This window comes from Amphibalanus amphitrite, unplaced genomic scaffold, assembly GCF_019059575.1.
Source record: "Amphibalanus amphitrite isolate SeventyFive unplaced genomic scaffold, NRLGWU_Aamphi_draft 001151F_arrow, whole genome shotgun sequence".
NCBI classification, from domain to species: Eukaryota; Metazoa; Arthropoda; class Thecostraca; order Balanomorpha; family Balanidae; genus Amphibalanus; species Amphibalanus amphitrite.
This window is the reverse complement of record NW_024882645.1, coordinates 46,454-63,397: the sequence shown is the minus strand read 5'-3', so window position 1 is coordinate 63,397 and position 16,944 is coordinate 46,454. Positions and strand designations below refer to the sequence as shown.

Here is a 16,944-nt window from a genome sequence, read left to right as displayed (position 1 = left end):
TCTCTGGCCTTGCTCTGGCCGCGCGGATGTGTCCGTGTGTGAGACTGATTGGTGGACGGTCAGACGGGGGGGGGGGCATCTGCGGGTAAACCAATGCGAGATGGTCGGTTAGTATTTGGAAGATCGCTCCTGCAGCCGGTCGTGCAGTCGTCAATCGCAAGTGGTCAGTCGATCGGACTGCAGTCTTGGCTGAGGGGTGAATTCGGCATTGTTCCTAACACGGCAACATGGAGGCAGGTGACGAATCGGCCAGCACACCCCAAGGTGAGGAGCCGGAATGCGGGATGGCTATCAGCACAAATGTCACAATGACTTCACGTTTTTTAACATCGTCATTTTTAATGCTGTGAGCGATAAAATGTGGTCAAAATGTGATTTAGCTATTGCAGTTAATAAATGTTTCTCCTCACACCGAGCCCAGGGAATGCCTGCGCAGATATTCACCTCCCGGCTCTCATGTTGCAGAAGATAAGCGTCTGTTCACACCGGGCCCGCTGAACACGCGGCTGGAGGTGCGACAGGCCATGCTGCGCGACCTGGGCTCGCGGGACGCCGCCTTTATATCGACGGTCAAAGACATCCGACGGGGCCTCCTGGAGCTGGCAGGTCAGTCGGAGACATAGTCGCTCTTCAACACGTGAAACTAAGTGCCTTGTTCTGGTGAGCGTAATGTGCTACCGTGCTTAGCTCGGGTACCTACGGGTGGTAATTCGCATACCAGTCGTTGTAAATATGATCCCAAACGCGTATGGACCCACTCCAGCATGCCAGCCATGTGGTGTCGGAGTGTCGCAGATCTGCTCTTCGTCTCAGTCAGAGTTATTTATTGATACTGTCCGTGTGTCACCAGTCATACGCCTAATGAGATACTGTTTCCAAGGGTCATTTACCATGCGTAGTAAAAGAAATTTCGCGCACACGAGTGCGAACTAACCGCGCTAGACTAGAGCAATGTGTAAATTTAACTAACTTGGCTTTTATTTGAATGGAAGGTATATGTTTTATTATTAAGATTTAGGTACTTAGGGGTGTGTCGGCTGCCCTATGTGCTATGCGTCTATGAGTGCGTTATTTTTTTCTCACTCGCAAGCCTGTGACAAAATCTTTCAAATAGCTGGATAACCCATACAGCAGCCCCTGGTGATCACACTTTTTCTCTTTATCCTGCAGGTGTGTCAGACGAAGTGTTCACAGCGGTACCGATGCAGGGCAGCGGGACGTTCTCAGTTGAGGCCGTGCTTCAGACGGCGTCACCCCGCGACGGCGCAAAGGTCAGCTCAGGTCACCTCAGGTCAGCTCACATTCTTGAATGGTAACGACTCCGTTACCATTCTAACGCAGTGGTAAAGGATAACATTGAAATAGGTCGATCATGCTCCTATTCTTCCCACTCCATGTTTCTCCGTACCTACCCGCCACGAAACCAATGTTTACCATTTATTGTAAGGTGATCGATCGTTAGGCGGCACGGGCGGACATCGATAGCAGCGCCTCTATCGGTCACTAGGGAAAGCTGGGCTGTAGGCGACGAAATACCGGCTGAGTTGTCACACGTTGAATAGGTTTATAGCCATCCGTCTTGTGAAAAAGTTGAACTTTTGCCTTTAATATTTCTACAGGCAATTTTAGAAGTGTCTTCACATGGATTACAAAACCGTTTAGATTATTGTATTCACTTCAAGCCTTCCCTATTGTTCTTGATGTTGCAGGAACTATTTCTAATTAGTGTTTCTAGCTTAGTAAAAGAACATACTGTGCAAACGATTGTGAGGAGGGCTTAGGCCGGTCCTGTAGGCCCTTCGTTACCTCCCCTCCAGATCTCTACTCTACTCTACAGGACCAGTGGTCGGCCGGGACGTCTCCCAGCCTTTTACCCGTCTGCCACCCGGGCCACTGTCCTCTAAACTAAATGTACTAAACTATGCATCGTGGTTCGGGTGAATCTATATTACTATTTGAGGAGGGTGCGTCTGTCCGTTACCGAGGTCCCGACTTGGTGCTGCTTTGCGTGGACTACAGGCCAGACCGTTGCACCTAGCCCGGTGAAATTTGCACAACTTATAGATCAAGGATGCGCGACGTGCCTTTGAGGTGTCTCAGCTCGATCGGATTGATAGGGAGCGCGTGGCGCGTGCTCAAAAAGTGCAAATTCGCGTCATAGACTTTACATGTATAAATCGGCGTGCGAAATCGGGCGAAAACGGCTAATTTTGGCCGACACGGGTCCAGTTCCCGTGCAATATCTTGGTGACCAGGGGTCCGACCGGCACGGGGAAAACAGCATCGTGTACAGAATTGAACGGGCTATTGAATGGTGTGCAATGCAGAGGATAGCACGCGCCACGTGCACCGGAGAGGGCACTTTTATTGGAAAAATTGCGGTTTTTGAGGGATTTTGGAATTAATTTTATTTTTAGGTGACCGTTTAATGGAGCGAGTTGAATCAACGCCTATTTGCAAGAGAAAGGTACCGCCTCTCATATAAAAATTGTGAAAAGCTGATTGATCCAAATCAAGGTGGTGCCAATCACAGGAGAAAATGGTGTTTGTCAATTTTGTGCCACTTTATTAATCACACGGGGTTTGCTGCATAACCTGATACCTTTGGCAATTGAATATGGTACCATTGGATAGAGCATTCAATTCTGTCCAATATTCACTCTTCATTTTTACATTATAAGCAACAGTATTCTTAAAAATGTAAATGTTCCAAACCATTACATTGTCATTTTTAGCGAAATTCATCGATGGCCCTCAAAAGACTTCACGCCAGTTTTCGAATCATTCTTAGGTAGAACGCATGATAATACGACACGGGCACCTCGATGCGATGTATCTTTTTTGTTTTGGCCGTCAAAAAGCAATTGAACAAAATGGATACCAACCAAATCGACACAGACCACCCAATACCCACGGCCCACGGGTAAAAAATAACCCCTCTTCGCGTTGCGGAGCACGCGGGTAACCCTAGTAACTCCGCCATTTTGGAGCACACGCGGTTTTTAGCGCGCCCTTCGTGGGTTTGGAGCTAAGCTCCTGAGCCATGATGACTAACTAAGGTACCGAGTGAATCTGACTCCGCTCAACCTCCGTTCTCCTTCGACTCATCTCATTACCAAAAGACGTTATCGATTCATCCCCCCGTTTATTCACATTTGTCAAATTGCCGAAATCAGTATAAAGGACTGCCGAATGAAATATTGTAATCGTAATTCTCACAAACCATAATTCTACCCTAACTCTACCCTACGCCACGCGAATCAACCTAACCCTCCTCCCGGTTGCTCCTACCTAGCTAAGGGATGTCCGTGAGCCCGCGACAATCCCTGCGTGACGGGAACCTACCTCGAGCCAGGAGAGCCAGCAGCAGAAGAGTAGTCGGGCACAGCGCAGCACAGCACTTCGGCAGGCCAACACTGAGCCCCGACTCCTCCTCCTGCTGTGCTTATGTACCGGACTCGAGGCGGGAACGCCCCCCGTCAGCCGGCCCGAGGCTAAGGCCGACCAACCGGCGCGCTTGGTTACCGTCACGCTGACCTCCACTGGTGTACCTCCCAACGCGGACGCGGGCGCAACGGACGAACAAGACGAACAAAGGATGACACACGCTCACATTCATACGCCTAAATTTCTCCTAAATATTATAATCCCTGATCAATACGACTAAATTCCTACAATCCCTGATTAATACGACTAAATTCCTACAATCCCTACATAATACCCCCTTCTTCGCCAGGAGGGAAAAATTCCCTTACTCTGGGGGCGGAGCGAAGCACGACACGATGGCCGGTGGCACGGACCGCGCATGGATGCGCGCGGGCTGACGGCACGAGTGTTCGCATAACACCGTGGGGCACACGGCTTCTGTCGTCCGACCGATGCCTGAGGCGGCGCGGGACAGCGTAGTCTTTAGCACGGCACATCACTGCGTGCGGGCTGGCGGCACGAGTAGCGTCCGATTGTCCGCCGACGCGGCATACGGCAGCGCGCTGAGCTGGCACCGCTTCTGTGTCCGTCCGCTGCCTGAGGCGGCGTGGGACAGCGTAGTCCCAGGCACTGTGTATCACTGCACGCGAGCTGGCGGCACGAGTAGCGTCTGATTGTGCACCGGCGCGGCACACGGCAGCGCGCGGAGCTGGCATGGCTGGGCACGGGCAGCGTCGAATGGTGCGCCGGCGCGGCACTCGGCAGCGGGCACGGACTGCCGCTTGGCGCGTGAGCATTCGGCCCTCAGGTAGGCGGTGACCGTTGGTGATCGGTAGCTTTTACCACCACGAAGATCGCACACGGCAGCGCAAGAATGGCGTCGTGCGGGCCGCAGTCGTGAGCAGCAGCAGGCCGTGGTGTCCGGCACTCCGCCACAGCCGGCCGCGGACGCCCGTAGCAGCACAGGTCGATCGTAGCAGCGCTCTGGAGTGTTCGCTGTTCATCTTCAGCGGTGTCCAGCCGGCGTACGGTGCATAGCGGCAACCGGCCGGGCTGGTCCGCTCATCAGCCCTCAGCTGACGCACACTGCAGCCACCGGCCGTAGTTGACCAGCAGCCCCTCAGTCGTCGCGCCTTTTCCACTTCAGCGCCGCGGGCTGTCGCAGCGCCTCATCCGGCGCCATCTGTAGTCGTGACACCTCCTTCAGCGCCACCCTTAGCTATGGCACCTCGCTCAGCGCCCCCTGTAGCAGCAGCGCTTTCTTCATCTAGCGCCGCCTGTAGCTGTGGTACCTCCTTTAGCATCACCTGCAGCAGCCATGCCTCCTTTAGCACCACCCCACTTCAGCTGCAGTCTCGGCGCCTGCTTCAGCACTACATTCAACAGCGCCTTCAGCGTTTCCACTTCAGCGCCGCGGGCTGTCGCAGCGCCTCATCCGGCGCCATCTGTAGTCAAGACACCTCCTTCAGCGCCACCCTTAGCTATGGCACCTCGCTCAGCGCCACCTTTAGCAGCAGCGCTTTCTTCAGCGCCACCTGTAGCAGTGGTACCTCCTTTAGCATCACCTGCAGCAGCCATGCCTCCTTTAGCACCACCTCACTTCAGCTGCAGTCTCGGCGCCTGCTTCAGCACTACATTCAACAGCGCCTTCCGCGCCATTTTTCAGTAGCGGCGCCTCCTTCAGCGCCCCGTCCCGTCGCGGCGCCACATTCACTTCAGCGCCACCGTCATTGCAGCGCGTATCGTGGGCGTCGCGACACTGCGTCGCGATTGATTCCGGCCGCTGTACATCGGATCTGCAGTCGATGTGCCCTGCGATCTAGTCTCGGGCGCAGCGTTCTCTGCAGGCGCAGCGACCTCAGCTGCCGTCGCGTCGTCTGTAAGTGCCAGTTCGCCAGTACGCCGTCGCGCCGCGGCGGCGCTGTCATCCAGTCCCGAGGCCGCAGCAACCGGTCCAGGGATCGGGACCGGCGCCGCCCCACGCAGGCGCCGTGTCGCCGCGGTGGCCAGTAAGGTGCGAGTCGCCCCGCCGCGCCCCGCGTTGTCCCCAGGTGTGCCGATCCCTTCCCGTCAGCTGCTGGCCCGGTAGTGCTGCGGGTTGCCATCTGTTGGCACACTAAAATACATATAAGCAGGTTGCTCCACTACAGGGTCACATACATACACGGCCGTACCCACTCATGCCGTGACACACAACGGATACGAAGGAATCCGTTTTTCCAAACATACACTTAGAAGCAGGGAGTGCTCAACACGGGGCTTACACACACAGCCATATCCACGCATACTCATTGCATGCCATGAACAATGAACAGAAGGGCTAGGCCCCGAGTCGGGTCCATCATCCCGTGACGTAGGTACCGAGGGCTGACCGGTACCATAGTGACCCTCTATTGTGTCGTAAAAACGGAGGTCCCCTTAGGATAGAGAAAAGGTTAAATATTCCCAATCGATACTAGCCGCGACGGCCTAGCAAAATTGGGCGCCTCTGGATGGACTGGTGGCACATCACTGCCGGGGTTTTAGTTACTGCTGCCATCGCGACTTGCACGACCGATCTGAACTCCCAAATAACCATCCCGATTTTAACGCTTTGGCCGTGCCGAAACTTGTTTATTTGATATCGAATATCCCAGATTTATGCCAAAGCTACATATATCTTACCATGTACGATGCAGTTTTATCCTATGCTGTTGAATTATACATGATGCAACGTTTCTTTGGGCATGATTGTAATCAATAATTAACGATAATGATTTTAATTTTGACCTTTTTAGAATTCCCATATATGATAAGCATAAGGTCAATTTTACCATGTTTACCTATTGATTACAATCATGTTGATACTTGCCTAAAAGACGTCCTTTATATTCACGGTGTAGTGGGTAATTAGGATGATAGAATTTAGAGTGCCATCATGGGGCCTTAGGCATTGACGGCTTTGGAAGAGTCATCATTCCTTCGAATGCAGTAGTAAAGTAAGGACTTTACAAAACTTGACCGCCTTATAGCCGGTCTTCGACCAAGATGATCGAGTGAAATAAAATCAGAGAAACTCGTAGTTAGATAGCGTTGTTCCAGTTTTAGAGAAGCGACGGGCGATAATAAACTTGTGTCGTTGCGCATACGCAGATATCAGGGCGGCAGGATTTAAACCCCATAACTTATAAACGTTTCACCGCAAGCGGGACCGATGATATATTTTGTCACTGAATTACATAACAATTTTGTCGTTGCCAACGTCGCGGTCAACTCGGTCCTATTGCCATCAATGTCGTATTTACGATATCTCAAATTCTTCAGACTATTAATGTTCACGATAATTCATAATGCTTTATTATAGGTTGACCAAATGTTGAACCGATGTTTAAATTAAAGGTAGTCTACATGCTTTCATAGTCATGTAAACCGAAACAAAACAAACAGAAAGTTACGTTAACTTCGCAGTCTTTGAACTGTTTAAAAAATTGCCACCGTCAATTTTAACCTGTTCTCCATGAATACTCCAGCGCAGCAATGCGCCGTCGTAATTTGTAAATCGCTTGTAAACCTTAGATAATGTCTAGTTTTCGTAGTTCAGCCCGAATGTCGTTACTAAGACTGAACATTAATTTCCCAAAGTCAGTAAGCTCGTTTCGTTGGAACCCGCATGCTTCCCGGGACCTTTTCAGCCGTTTAAATTTCGCCTACTGCGAACATTCCCGCCTGATCCATGGACCTTTTGTCTCCTGTCCTTGGCTCGTCTGCCGCGGTCAGGGATGTTTGGGCGGGGTCGGCGTCACCACGAGTGGCGCTGGACAGTTGGTTTGAGTTATTTACCATCGAGTCGGACAGACCCTGGAAATTCGATTCAGTAGCTACAATTATCAGAATTGTGTTTCTCTTTCCTTTTCATGCTCTCTCTCTCTCTCTCTCTCTCTCTCTCTCTCTCTCTCTCTCTCTCTCTCTCTCTCTCTCTCTCTCTCTCTCTTCCTCTCTTTCTCTCTCTCTCTCTCTTTCACTCTCTCTCTCTGTCATTCTCTCTCTCTCTCTTTCTCTCTCTCTCTCTCACATTCACTTTCTTTGAATCATAATTAGTTTACGTCTCCTTTCATGTTAATGTGCTGCCGAGATTCCAATTGCTGAGTTCGGGGAATTTGTAATCCCTATTTGCAAACAAACGTGAATGGTTAGCCATCGTCCCAATAATCCAAACAATGCCAGCCACAAACGTGCTCGGGTTCAGAGTGCACCGCCCTGGGCCCACTGTGTTTGTCATCTCAGTGTCTGTGGTGACCTTGGGTCGAGACAGCGCCCTCCAGTAAGCGAGCTACACAGATGAGCGATTTAAAGGGGCTGGACGCCACGTTAAATGATGACGTGGCATAATTAGGTTAGGTATATAACGACTCGCCAGCACCCCCACAATCGGTTCCTCTCGCACATGTCAATTATGCCGAATACTTAGGTAATTGGTCGCCGCATTACAAAGTCTAATTCAGCGTAATGAAGATCACGAAGCATTCATTGTTAAGTAATGATTTTTGAAATAAGATATTTGATCCGCCGTTAGCTTGTGTAACTCTAACTAGACCTCTACAAGCATGACAAATTCATGAGAATCGTTCCAACAATTATGAACTTCTTCAATAAATTTCATATAAATGTTATTTCAAATTATAAATGCATTTCGCAAATAGCTGCTACAAATTACGCATGTTGTTCCGCATGCTTCTGTTTCGCTCTCTAGTTATGACGTAATTTAGCCGGCTTATACCAATGTGAGCTTCATCAATCGCCTGCTTCATCTCGGTAATCGCACACGTCTGGTGAGAGCGTCGACCGTGGGTGGTGACCGTCTCTGTTTGTGTTTTACTTTGGTCTACCCCCCTTTTGCCTGTTTCGTCCTTGCCGTGAGAGTCCGGGTCTGGAGGTGACATTCAGGGTCAGGCTGAGTCGTGTTGGATCTGATCCTCACTGCCGTGATGCGTATCCTAAAGCCAAGGCCGACCCGCCTAAACACTTTACTGGTCGCAAAAAAAAAGCGTTGAGGGCGGCCTGCTGGCCGTGTCACCAGCGGCTGGAAGGTCACAGCATCACATCCCGTCTGTCTGGGGCGGATTTTTTTGTCGTGGATCTTTGTTAACCGGCATGAGGCCATGGCCGATTCGATAAAAAACGTCCTACCAGCCGCAAAAACAGCATCGAGAGCGGCCTGCTTGCCGTACAAAAAGTGGCGAGTGAAAGTACAAATGTGGAGGTCACCACTTCTTACCCCGTCTGTCTCGGGTGTTTTTTTGTGGTCGCAGTTCTCTGTTAACTGGCTGACACGGCTCTTTGTGATAAGAAGGATCGACACAGCATTTGATTATACCGTGTTTCTCCAGACGCGAATTTACATAGTATAATTCAATTAAGGCATGTGCCAGGAGCAAAACTTGTTTGTCTCCGGCCGCGGGAAGATCTAATTTTTAATGTTTCCCAAACCTCCGAGGAATCTAACCTTTATGAATTGTAATTTTAATTTTAATCTTTGACAACCAACAACATCTAAATCGTGCGGGGAGAAAATCTTTGTAAATCACGGTAATCGCGGTAAACTAAGCGTCAATTATAAGAAAGATCATCTCTCTAGAAATGAATGTAGAAGCTCTATATTGTGCAATTAATCCTTAACTTCGTGGGTACTTTAAGACATAACAAGGTTTCAACTTTGAACAGACTTTGATTAATTAAGGACACTTTTGTAAACGTCAAGTGGGAATCGTGTCGCCCGTTTCACTGCAATGCTTATGTTAGATTAATCGTTAAATCTTTCGGTACACTCGTAATTCTCAGACAGTCACCTCACCGTATCACAGAAGCATTCTCCTCTTTCACTCAGTTCACGCACATACATCTGCACCTTTCACTCATCCTTGCAATTACCACACAAGCAAACAGACTGACTAATTCTCATTTTTGATCCGATCTCACCTCTCATTCTACACTCTTACTCCCACACAGTTGCATTCTCCACATTTTAACTCTCACATGCCACACCTTTTTTTTTTACTCTCACATGCAATTTACACATCCTCAATTCCAGACAGTCACCCTGCACATCCGCTCTTCACACTTTACTCTATTACTTATTAGCCGTTTTCACGACGGGCAATCTGGCGAACAGACTTAAACTAACCAAATAGGTACCACCTCTACTTTACAGCCAATATAGTTAATATTTTGAATTCATGACAAAGAAGGCTTGCAAGGTATTAGCTCTACCTTAGCTAATAGCTACGAAGAAACACCTTTAATCTAATTTGACCATCAATTATGACCAATTGTGAACCAAATGTGTACCCGATGGCCGTGGCTATTGTCAACTATATCGTATTTGCTCATTCACACAGCATATTTGCAACTCGCAAGCTGCATTTCGGTTTTCTTAGTGTTGCTATTTTTATTGCAGTCATCGCAAACTTTTGTCTATCAATTTTGGCTGCTGGCTTGGCTCGTTTGTTCCCAGAAGTTCGGATATTGAGCGGAGTAAATTGAATAAATTTAGAATGGCTCAATCGACCGTTCTTTCAAGATCAATTCGGTGGGGGCGTCTAACAGCTGCAGCCGTCTGATTTACACAGTTTAAGATTTACAAAATCACGTACTGAGCAAGCGCACTGGATTTACAGCAGGCCGTTTCGCCAAATGCAGTTTAAGTCTTACGTTAGCGGCGTATCCTCATACCAGCAAGAATGAAAAACGTTTTTTAGACTTACTGTTAGCCGTTTGTTTAAACAGTTTAAGATTTACAAAACCACGTACTAACAAGCGATTCCGGCGACTTTACGGGCAGGGCGTTTCACTAGATAATGCAGTTTAAGGCTTACGTACCTAATGGCGTGCCTGACACCTACCGGGAGAAAAACGTTGTTCAGCCGAATTTCACTTGAAAGAACGTTCCCGGCCGATGCACCATTATGTGAGGAGGGCTTAGGCCGGTCCTGTAGGCCCTTCGTTACCTCCCCTCCAGATCTCTACTCTACTCTACAGGACCAGTGGTCGGCCGGGACGTCTCCCAGCCTTTTACCCGTCTGCCACCCGGGCCACTGTCCTCTAAACTAAATGTACTAAACTATGCATCGTGGTTCAGGTGAATAACTCCGCCATTTTGGAGCACACGCGGTTTTTAGCGCGCCCTTCGTGGGTTTGGAGCTAAGCTCCTGAGCCATGATGACTAACTAAGGTACCGAGTGAATCTGACTCCGCTCAACCTCCGTTCTCCTTCGACTCATCTCATTACCAAAAGACGTTATCGATTCATCCCCCCGTTTATTCACATTTGTCAAATTGCCGAAATCAGTATAAAGGACTGCCGAATGAAATATTGTAATCGTAATTCTCACAAACCATAATTCTACCCTAACTCTACCCTACGCCACGCGAATCAACCTAACCCTCCTCCCGGTTGCTCCTACCTAGCTAAGGGATGTCCGTGAGCCCGCGACAATCCCTGCGTGACGGGAACCTACCTCGAGCCAGGAGAGCCAGCAGCAGAAGAGTAGTCGGGCACAGCGCAGCACAGCACTTCGGCAGGCCAACACTGAGCCCCGACTCCTCCTCCTGCTGTGCTTATGTACCGGACTCGAGGCGGGAACGCCCCCCGTCAGCCGGCCCGAGGCTAAGGCCGACCAACCGGCGCGCTTGGTTACCGTCACGCTGACCTCCACTGGTGTACCTCCCAACGCGGACGCGGGCGCAACGGACGAACAAGACGAACAAAGGATGACACACGCTCACATTCATACGCCTAAATTTCTCCTAAATATTATAATCCCTGATCAATACGACTAAATTCCTACAATCCCTGATTAATACGACTAAATTCCTACAATCCCTACACGATGAAAAAAAGCATAAATGGAAGATTTTAAATGCCATTTTCTCTAACAATTAATGGTAAATTCTCTACATATCAAGGAAAAGGTGCATGCTAACTGATAATTTAAAGTTCTTGGGGCCAGTTGTTTTCTTCTTTTCTTACGTCGCCCCAATGGCCGCGAATACACTTGTGATAACGCCTATCGTAAAGTCGAATGCCTACTTTCGCCAGGCTTATCCCCGCTGAACCTTTTGGTTTTCCACATACGCCCGGCCGAGAGAGATGGAATTCGCTTCTCGCCGCTTCGTCCCTCATCAAGCTATAAGACGGTCGCAAAAAAGAGTGTGTGCGCCGTTACGAGACACAGCAATAGATACCCGCTTTTAAGGTCTCAGGTCAACCGGTGACCTCTGAGGTCAGGTCAAGTGCACAATAGTACGAGTTCGGTTTTGGTAACTAACTTCGCCAGAAACAGTCGCAGAACCGCGATTTTGGCACCAACATGTTCTCCATGCTCAGGCGCAGCAAATGATATACCTACGTTTTATTTGGTTGGGGCCAACTTACAGTGCTTAGTCAGGTCAAGGTCAGGTCAGGTCGGAGCCATTTAGGTCACGAAGCTGGTTGAAGGAGATCATGGCATAACATTCAACTGGGCATGTGTTCCCAAGTCCTGGTCGGTGACTCCTGACTCGCTAACTAAATATGATTGGGGGTTATTGGCGAAAAACTCATATGACCTTAGTGACGTCATAAATGACGTACGAACATAATGTCAACGATGCAAGAATGAAACACCGGACTCCGCAAACTTGCAGAGTGCATGAATTCACGATTCCATGTGGTTGAGATAGTTTAACCCTCGCCCATGTAGGGGGGGGGGTTGGTGCAACCCCCCCCCCCTGAGGCTTTTCGGGAATAGTGCAAAAACGGCGGCGCGCAGCGCCACCAAATTTTGGGTACCTTATGGGGCAGACCTTGCACATCTTTTGATAAAAAAATTGACCGGGTCATGTCAAGTCACGGAGTTATGACGTCACAAAGAGAACAGCCTCCGGCCGGATTTTCACAAACTGAGTGCCAACGCCCGAGGTTTCCTGCCGATGGTACGGACATCGGTTGATGGATCGTGATGAAACTTCCCATGCATGTTGGGGCAAGTATTGGCTATCATATGGTATAAGAAACTTGACCAGGTCAGGTCAGGTCACGGAGCTATGACGTCACGAGAGGAACAGCGTCCGGTACTATTTTTGAAAAGCGCCCGAACCACTATTTTGCTAATTCTTGTCACCTCAATGGGAATATGCAGCAATATTAGCTTATTTAGGGAGCAAATGGACCTCCCAAATCCAAAAATACAATCAGATTTCAGAAATTTAAATTTTGATTTTTCGAATTTCTGCCGCCGACTGTGACCTTGCCGACTTCCGGCGCTCCCAACGCGCCATTTTTAGAGCTAGGGAAACGAAATACATACCAAACGATAGAGAATTGATCAAGGAACACGATAGTGAAGGTTTAAAGTCGATATCTCCCACCGTTTTGCCGCAATCGCCGCCGAAAGTTGAAAAAAGTCTATTTTTCCGAAAATTTGACCTTTGACCGGTCAAAAGTAGGTCAAATGTTGACCTAGCACCAAAAAATATACCACCAATCGCGAGATCTCGGCGAGAGCAATCCGTTGGTCTTTTCCGCTAAGCTCTACGACGCTCCGTTTTCAAACGCCAAGGGGGGGGGGGGGGTCGCACCCCCCCCCCCCTGCATGGGCGAAGGTGGCAGATCGCCGTTTACGGGCGAGGGTTAATTAACCCATTTATGCCCAGGAATATTGACCATCATGAAAATCGACGAAATCAAAATATGTTATGCTCCTACCAGGGCCTTGTATGGAATCGAAAATAATTTTTGCCTGCAGCAAAAGTTTCTCGAGAAAAACGTAAAAAACATGCGTTGCGAAATCGCAACGAAGGGCACACCGGGCGCCATCAGCGTTGCGAAAACGCAACGACGGGCACATCAGACGGACATAAAGTACACTGAACTGCCGTATATGCTAATATGTTTTGACAAAACATCAATCAACTGTTGACAACTATTGCTTGAAAATGCGGAACCCACATCCGTCATGCTCTATAACCCGCCTAAGAGCCTCAGTGAGGAAGCATAACTTCATGATTCGCGAACGGGGAGATGGCAACACGGTCATTATCAACCATTTACGTTGTCCATTGCTGTTCATTTAAAGTTGTGGTCGACACGTATCCAGGGTGATGCTTTCTTTTTGGAAGCTAGACAGATCCATTACCTCCACCTATCAGACCCTACACAGTGCACACTGAATACAATTAAACGGAGGATTGGGAGTAAACCAGTGCCTCTCGTATGCGCGTATATCCGCAATCATTTTTAACCACCCTCCTAGGAGTAAAGTTAAATTCCATTGCAGGTTAGTCGTACCCACTCTCAGCAAAAAGAAAAAAGGACCGATCCGGCTCTAACAAATTACCCGCGTAAGGCGTAGCGCATCACAACAAATCGACTCCCAGTTTATCATGTTTACACCTAATCCAAAATTTTCATGGCCCCACTCTCAGCGACCTTCACGTGTAACCTCTTTCTCGAGACAATGCCAGGACAGAATGGTGATTCGACGTCAATCCGTCCTTTCCATCTTCAGGATAGTTGAATCCTCCTCCACGCCTCATCCCCCTGTTCAGGGCTGGACCGGCAACGTATATCGCAATCGGGCAGCTCACATAGGAGCGCGCCTGTAGCCGGGTGCAGTGAGTGCTTGGGAGGGGGAAAGGGGGTGGGTCATGGGTGGCGGCTGCCCACTGGCTGGGCTCAGTCTCCAGTCTACGATTGACCGTGTCCGGTCAGACAAATGTCTCCCCTAATTCCAATAATCCTGCTAGCTCTAAAAATGGTCTGATTAGATAAAAAGCCTATCAAAGTAAGAAAACAGGCGTACACTCCACATCAAGCAGCTTATGAATCTATGCGAGTTATGAATCCTAAAAATTATTATTTTCCCATGGGTCCGCCCTCATTACCCCTGCCGAAGGGCTCAGCTACCCTCAGAGGGGGCCTATCCCACTATTTGCCGACCCTGTTATCTTTTCTAACGTAAATGCTGGTAGTCAGCAGATTCTATCCAGAGAATGGCGATGCCTATCTGTCGCCTGATACCAGAATACATCCCCGTTATTCATTATTTATGCACAATGTACATAGTAGATCCAATTTCCAAAGGACCTAATTATCTCTCAGCTCCGTTAGCATCGCCGATCGTTTGATGCATGGGTCCTTTTCCTACCATGCGATTTTCAGATGCATGGGAACACATTGCTTAGTGAACGAACAGCCCGAGGCCGAAAATCTGCGAGAGAAAAAGAAAGGAGTGTTTGTGGCTGTTTGAGCCAGCAAATATGAAATGTGTCGCAACATTTTACGTGCGAACGCACCTTGCACTAAACATACCTATATACGTCCCTCATGGCATAGGCGGCGGAGCGGGGGGAGGGGGCACCGGGGCACCGTGCCCCCCTTGATTTTGCCATTTTAACATTATCCCGATAGGCGTTGCATGGAAATGGAAATGGAAAGAATGAGACCAAAAGTCAGCAGTGCTCCCCCCTTAATTGAAGATGTTCCGCCGCTACAGCCTCATGGCTACAAAATGAGAGAGAAAGAAAGAGAGAGAGAAAGAGAGAGAGAGAGAGAAGGGAGAGTGTTGGGGAACGAGGAGGAGAGGGAGAAAGATGGGGAGAGAAAGAGAGAACCCACAGCGTATCACGAGTGAAGTCTACTGTTGATATTCATACTTCCGCTACCCTGCCAATGTGCCCATCGTTGCGTTTTCGCAACACCGCTGTCTTTCCGATGTGCCCTTCGTTGCGTTCCCGCAACGCGACCGTAGTCATATTTGAAAATAGTCACAAACCCTTTTTGTAGCATTATTTCTTAACAAAATGCATATCTACGCTATTGTAGGGACTCTGCAGAATATGTTTACACAATTTTCATTACGATATTATTAAGCACTTAGCCTACTTATCTTGGTTTTCGTGACGTCATCACTCACAAAACCTTCGACTTCCCTCTGGGAGCTCTAGGCAGTAACTTACCGGCCGCACAGACTTGTAACTGCGTAGTATCATGCGCACAACCATGCTACACACGCTGAAACTTGTCTCATCGGTTAGTCTCTTTTACACACTTCTCAAGCTTCGATCACGTCGACGCTTGCTTGCGTTGCGAAAACGCAACGAAGGGCGTAAATGGGTTAAGAATCATTACCAGCGTCATACTGGTAGTTTATATACCCCCTCCCCCCTTGACTTTGGTGACGGTCTGCCGTCAGGTGCTGATACTCAGTAACGGTGCCTACGGCCGGCGTCAGGCCAAGGTCTGCCAGGCGGCCGGCATCCCCTACACCCTGCGGGAGTTCCCGGAGGACCGCGCGCTGGACGTGTCTGCCGCTGAGGAGCTGCTCGCCTCCGACTCCTTCACGACCGTCACCGCCGTGCACTGCGAAACGAGCAGCGGAGTGCTGAACCCGGTCCAGAAAATGGGGCAGGCAGTGCGCCGGCTTCAGCCGCACGCAGCGTTCGTAGTCGACTCGATGAGTGCCTTCGGCGCCGTGCCTCTCGACCTGGAGGAGGCGGGAGTGGACTACTTGGTCAGCTCGGCCAACAAGTGCATCGAGGGCGTGCCCGGCTTCGCGTTCGCCATCTGCCGGTTGAAGCACCTGGAGACGACCAAGGGTGAGCGCCGAGGGCGGAAGACAGGGGCGACTGAGGGGAGCAGGGATGGCGGAGACGTAACTGCTCGTGGGTATAGGTAAAGAAACGAAAAGACGGCATTTCAGTACGTGCGCCAAAGAGCCAAAAGTGGCAAGAGGTGACCGTCAAACTCTTAGAACTGAGAACATGGGTCAATCGTATACTTCCTGACGGCTATTGAAGGCTAGAGTAGTTGGGTGGGGTTAGTGAGCGCCGAGTCTCTCTCTCTCTCTCTCTCCCACTCACCCCACCTCCCTTCCCCTCACAGGTAACAGCCGTAGCCTGAGTCTGGACCTGTACGAGCAGTGGTTCAACCTGGAGTCGACCGGCCAGTTTCGGTTCACTCCTCCCACTCACACCATGCTGGCGTTCCACCGCGCGCTGCGGCACCTCCTCTCCGCCGGCGGAGTGGCCACCCAGGCGGACCGCTACCGCTCCAACAACGTGACCGTCAAGCGCGGCCTGACCGAGCTCGGCTTCCGTCAGCTGGTGCGCGACGGCGATGACTGCTACATCATCACATCGTTCCTGTGTCCGAGCGACCCGCTGTTCTCGTTCAGCAAGCTGTACCGAGGCCTCTCGGAGCGCGGACTGGTCATCTATCCAGGGAAGGTCACTGAGGCGGATTGTTTTCGAGTGGGGAACATCGGAGACCTGCACCAAGAGGATATGGTGCGACTGGTGGAAGGCGTGAGGGACGTACTGAAGGAGATGGGTGTCACCACGCCCGTCCGCTACTAGTAACGTAAGCCGGGGACAATGACGTCAGCGACAAGTGACGTCATCGGAGAACAATGAAGCTAGCTACGACTTCCTATGTCAGCCGAGGACAATCAGTAGCGGCGGAACACCTGGGGGGGGGGGGGGGCACTGCCGACTTTTGGTGTC

General features: G+C 49.9%; 1 protein-coding gene across 1 annotated transcript; it reads left to right on the top strand.

The window, feature by feature from the left end:
- The first annotated feature begins 121 nt into the window (after positions 1 to 121).
- LOC122370627 (2-aminoethylphosphonate--pyruvate transaminase-like) lies at positions 122 to 16,903 on the top strand. The gene is made up of 5 exons (XM_043346374.1): positions 122 to 264; positions 466 to 606; positions 1,171 to 1,271; positions 15,636 to 16,038; positions 16,325 to 16,903. The coding sequence occupies exons 1-5, from the start codon at positions 228 to 230 to the stop codon at positions 16,795 to 16,797; spliced, it is 1,155 nt and encodes a 384-aa protein (XP_043202309.1). The 5' UTR covers positions 122 to 227; the 3' UTR covers positions 16,798 to 16,903.
- Positions 16,904 to 16,944: the final 41 nt, after the last annotated feature.

Coding starts and splice junctions, on each gene's coding strand:
- LOC122370627 (XM_043346374.1), top strand. CDS start 228: ATGGAGGCAGGTGACGAATCGGCCAGCACACCCCAAG. Junction 1,272..15,635: donor CACCCCGCGACGGCGCAAAG/GTCAGCTCAGGT, acceptor GTCTGCCGTCAG/GTGCTGATACTCAGTAACGG. Junction 16,039..16,324: donor GCACCTGGAGACGACCAAGG/GTGAGCGCCGAG, acceptor TTCCCCTCACAG/GTAACAGCCGTAGCCTGAGT.